The sequence below is a fragment of the Montipora foliosa genome, chromosome 12 (assembly GCF_036669935.1).
Source record: "Montipora foliosa isolate CH-2021 chromosome 12, ASM3666993v2, whole genome shotgun sequence".
NCBI classification, from domain to species: Eukaryota; Metazoa; Cnidaria; class Anthozoa; order Scleractinia; family Acroporidae; genus Montipora; species Montipora foliosa.
The window spans coordinates 19,947,784-19,952,783 of record NC_090880.1 but is presented as its reverse complement, the minus strand read 5'-3'; the positions used below and the strand labels follow the sequence as shown (position 1 = coordinate 19,952,783).

The window sequence follows — 5,000 nt, the reverse complement described above, 5'->3', positions numbered from 1 at the left end:
CCTATTTAAATGCTGTAGTGAACGCTCGAACGCCTGTTCACGTGATTTTCCCATGGAATAAAATTTCCTATTTTTATCCGTTTAAAAGTTTAAAAAAAAAGTTACATTTTTTTGCCCCAAATCCTTACTTTAATCGTCCTTTCAGTGTTCCATATTGATAGGTGATTCCTGTTTCGTAAAAAAATTCCTTTTGAAATAAATGTTTATTTAAATTTCTTTCAGTGACATAATTTAAATTGATGTTTTGTCTTGTTAGCCGGAACCGATTCAATTTCTACCCAATTCAGCAGACAGAACGCTTCTTTTTTAATGCCTTGGTAAATAACCAATTGATTAAAAAAAAAATGATTAAAAAAAGAACCAACCACATTTTTTGCTCAACTTCCCGTTGTTGAGGGCATTTTAAAATTTATTGCCAAGTATTTATGATTGAAATTGCATGTTAGCCAAGATATATTGTAATCAGACGCTTAGTCCTGTAACAAACGATCTTTAAAGTGCTTATTTAGATAAAAGGTTAGATGGGTTGTTTGTGATGGATAAGGGAATGTCCTACCAAAAATGGCGACCAATCACTGTTGGGCAGAAGTTCCCAATGTTTATTTTAAAGGGCTCGAGGCTTAAGTGCAAGAGCATAACAACTCAAATATTTGAAATTTTTGACTTTTCGATAATTTTAAAACTAAATTTAAGCTTAGATGACTTGTTTGTGATGGATAAGGGAATGTCCTACCAAAAATGGAGTTCCCAATGTTTTTTCTAAAGGCTTGAGGCTTAAGTGCAGTTTTTTAACACTGGCAATTTAAGATGTTTTGCTATTTTAAACATGACTACTTGGTAAGAAATTCTAAAATCAGGGCACCCGACGATAATCTTCGGTGAAATATGTGTTCAGGAGAGTTAAACTGTTCTAAGAATTTCGTTTCTACGTTGCCAAACAGCTATAGATTTATTTACTGAAACATCACCTAGAAGAGGGAAAAGTAGTCCATTACGTCTTCGGAAGGGATATTTTTCAATTTTTGGCACTTAAATAAGTCACCTAGTAGTTTCGGATGAACAAATGGTTAGCTGGGAAGTTCTTAGAGGATAACGTTCAGCTAGCAATTTCTGAAGTGAAGGTCTGGCTGTTGGCTTAATTTGGTCGTTAGATGCCATTGTAAAATGCTCTTAACGTTTTGCACAAATAATCAATAGGTCATTTATCAACGCATTAAAAGCAAAGAAACCTTCTGTCTCCAGAATCGGGTAGCAATTATAGTTTCTGTTTACAAGACAAAATGTCAACCGTCCGGCCAGTAAGACCTTAAAGTAGGACCACTCAGAAAAGAGACATATGAAGCTTTTTTTGGATGTTTAAACAAAGCAAAGTAGGAAACGTCCGCTCCTTCACGCTCAATCACGCGCGAAGCCTGCGAGGTGATCTTCACTTAACCAAAATCAGTGTGCCGACCACTATGATATCTTGCATGTTACCTTGATATAGTCTAATCAGAACCTAGGGATCGATTCAATGAACAAGTCGTATATTTTGCGGGGCAGGTTGGGGTTCTAGGTAAAGGTAAAGGTACACGTTATTTAACGTTGGAAATTCCTTTACTCTCTAGAGAGTACTCTCCCAGGAAGCCGACGGTGCGCTCATTTTACCCCCCTCTTTCCATCAGTGCTCCGTTTTAAGGGTAGTTAAAGCTACTTAGGCTACACTGAAAGGAAAGAAGTCGAAGCAAGGATGTGAGATCCGGGGATCGAACTCAGGATAGGCCGCGCACTAACCGACTGTGCCATCCTTGCTCCTTGCAAGGAGCAAGTAATGTGCATATAAGCTCTTTTATGTCATACCGCTTTCATTCTTCAACCAAATGCTATATAGCACCACTTCCAGGTCAAAATGACACACACACACACACACCAGAAAACGAAAAAAAAAAAAGGTAAGCGGGCCTCACTCACACGCGCAGCCAACATGGCTTCGATAGTGATTGCACAGAGTCACGACATATTATGGTTAATTGTAATTTCAAACGCAGATGTCACCATTGCTGGAGGTTGTTGGATTCGTTTACACGACACATTATCGTGATCATCGCAGTCATCACCTTAGTGAAGTTTCAAGGCTATCGAGACGAACACAAGTCCTCTACTTTTTGGGAGACATACAATCTCACTGAACTAGATCACATGAAATTTTGATTTTGCACGAGAAGGGAAATCCGGAAAACTCGGGGAAAAACATGTCAGACCCGAGTAAATAACCGACAACCCCAATCCACACCCACGTATACATGGGTGCCGAAACCGCGACACTCAAAAGTAAGGCAAGTGCTCTCCCAACTAGAAAAGCCCTGCTCTTGAAGAGCAGTAGTTTTTTCCATGTTGATGTTGGTGAGTGGTCCCAGCACAGCGCACACCCTGCTCCCACAGTCAACTGCTCCCACAGTCAAGCTCCCACAGTCAAGCACATGAAGCATACGCAAACTCAGCAACTTGTTGTTCGTTATATCCTTTTGTTAGAACAATAAACCGGTTTTCAATTGAGTGTCGAAAATAATAAGATAATTACTTTGGTTTATGATTACTTCACTCAGTGATTGGTTCAAAGTTCTCGCGCCACTTTTTCAACCAATCAGAAGTGAAACCAAAACCAATCGTGGCTCGCGCGTGAACATTTCCCCGCGCTTTGTGTCGGCTATGTGTAATTACTTCGAGTTTTGATTGGTTTACTAGAACGTCTCCGTCCTTTTTGATTGCCAAAGTAGTTACTTTGGTTTTGGTTTTACGACACTCACTTGAAACTCGCTCTAGAAGCTAATTAACAACAAGTAAATGGGCTTGCGTGTGTTGCTTGTGTTTACGCTTGCGTCGCTAGTGAAAACCAGGCTTATGTTTTCATGCGGTGAAAACGGTTAAGTTCGTCAGAGCTGTTAACCACAGAATGGAAAGAATTCTTACTTGCTGAGCAGTTCACCATATTATTGTCGCTATCAAAAAACTTGGAAGAGCATCGACCGCAGCTATCTGCACGGCATTTTGCTTTAGGATTCGCTGGGCAACTCGAGCCTTCACAAGGATTGATGAGGCACATCATGAATGGCTCACCACGGGGACACGCTAAAAAGCAAACAAACACAGTCACGTAAGTTTTAGAGTGCAGTCTTCCGTCAACAGCTACATTTGAAAACAGAGATACAAAGAAACTTGAGGTGTTATGGTTGGAGAGGTGTGGTGGACTTTTAAAAGTCACAACCTCAAACTATTCGTGTGTGGCAGTCTTGAAGTTTCACAGACGTCATTCGTGTTCTCTCGGCTTGACTGAAAGTCTATGCAGACGAAAGTAGTCAGCGGGATCAATATACCGCAAAAAAGAGTCCATATTTACTGCTGTCTCACAGCCCTTGCTCATTAACTCTGTGGGACGTTAAAGATCCCACACCCTATTCGAAAAGCGGGACAGAGTTCCCGGTGCTGCGGTCGGACCTTTCCAGCATGTGGTCGGCTTGACAGGATTAACTTGAAGGGATTCTGTCTGAATGAGACCACAATTGTGTATAGAGCGAGTTTCAATCAAGTGTCGTAAAATCAAAACGAAAGAAATTTGGTTTGACAATCCAGTAAACCAATCAAAACTGGAAGTAATCATACGTAGCCGACACAAAGCGCGGAAAAATGTTCACGCGCGAGCCACGATTGGTTTTGGTTTCACTTCTGATAGGTTGAAAAAGTGGCGCGAGAACTTTGAACCAATCAATGTGTGAAGTAATGCAAAACCAAACTAATTCGCTAATTACTTTCGACACTCAATTGAAAACCGCTCTAACAGCCAGAAGTCAGGCTACTCAGCGAAGTGCTGGAGCCTCACTCAGACTTCAAACTCAAACCTTAGTTAACGCTCGTTCACGTGTCTTATCGCGAGAATACGAATAGAGCCTTTTCTATGATCAGCCGCCAAGTTTCTTCACCGAAACAAAAAAAATATTTGCATGCAACATACCCCCTCGTTTTAACAATATGTACAATTCACCTTGATGCAGAGGAGCACTGCAGATGCGTCCACAACCATTGCTACAGCATTTCTTGTCTCCTCGACAATCACGGTCTGAAATGCACTCGCTGATGCAGATTCCAACATGGTGTTGAGCGACTACCGGGCAAAACCCTGACTTGGCTGGATAAAAAAGATAAGAGTTAATTATTCATTCAAAACATGTCTCTCTTTTGACTGATAATTTCAAGTAGCCTACTAAACGACATCTAACAGACCCTAAGCAAGGTCGTATTCAAACACTCAGCAAACGGCAACCGAAACGTTACATTTTGGAATTTGAGGACAGTGATTCCGACAAAACGTTCGAACAAGACGTTTCTATAAAAGAAAAAAACACGTGGTGTACCCGTTTGCATGCGTCCTTCAAGAATATTTGAAATAATCATAACGAGACATAGCACCCGTTTATACGTCTAGAGATCAAAAAAGTCCTGCTTTGTTTGTGACAACAATCATTAGCCTGCTCTTTCTTGTTCGTACTTTTGGCTTGAATTTGCTTTTGGCGGGAAAATGTGTAGCATTGTTCCGAAAAACGTTTAACGGAACACTAAGGAACAAGAACGAAAATCCCTGTAGGTAGTGTATAAAAAGATCGGCAAGGCATCGGGTCCGTTTGCCCGATCCTTCGACCATCGACAAGGGAACACGAAAGAAGATCGGCAAAAGATCGGAACCGTTCGCGTCAATACAAACGTTGCAAGTGTGAGGAAAGCCTGGAACATGGATTGGGCACCGCACAGTGGGCAGCACCAGCACCGCACAGTGGGCATGCCACAGGTAGCCCACACAAAAAGTTAGCTCCATAGATACTTCCATCTTACTGATGCCTTATTTTTCTTTTTTATTATATTAAAAATAGTACATTGTGCCCTGTTTTCCCCAACTGTTTAACTGCTTTATGCTCAAGGAGTTACCTTTATACTCTGGATCAGTACAGACATGGCCACAGCCATTAGAG

The 5,000-nt window shown here is 41.1% G+C and overlaps 1 protein-coding gene across 1 annotated transcript in view; it reads right to left on the bottom strand.

Annotated features, from left to right (window-relative positions):
* Window positions 1-5,000, bottom strand: part of LOC137980449 (thyroglobulin-like) — a 62,751-nt gene that overhangs the window by 11,112 nt on the left and 46,639 nt on the right. The window contains exons 27-29 of the mRNA XM_068827896.1: window positions 4,957-5,000; window positions 4,019-4,162; window positions 2,950-3,108 (exon numbers count right to left, since the gene is read on the bottom strand). The exon at window positions 4,957-5,000 is cut by the window's right edge and continues 193 nt beyond it. Of these exons, the coding sequence (XP_068683997.1) occupies window positions 2,950-3,108; window positions 4,019-4,162; window positions 4,957-5,000 (347 nt within the window). The remainder of the gene's footprint in view (window positions 1-2,949; window positions 3,109-4,018; window positions 4,163-4,956) is intronic.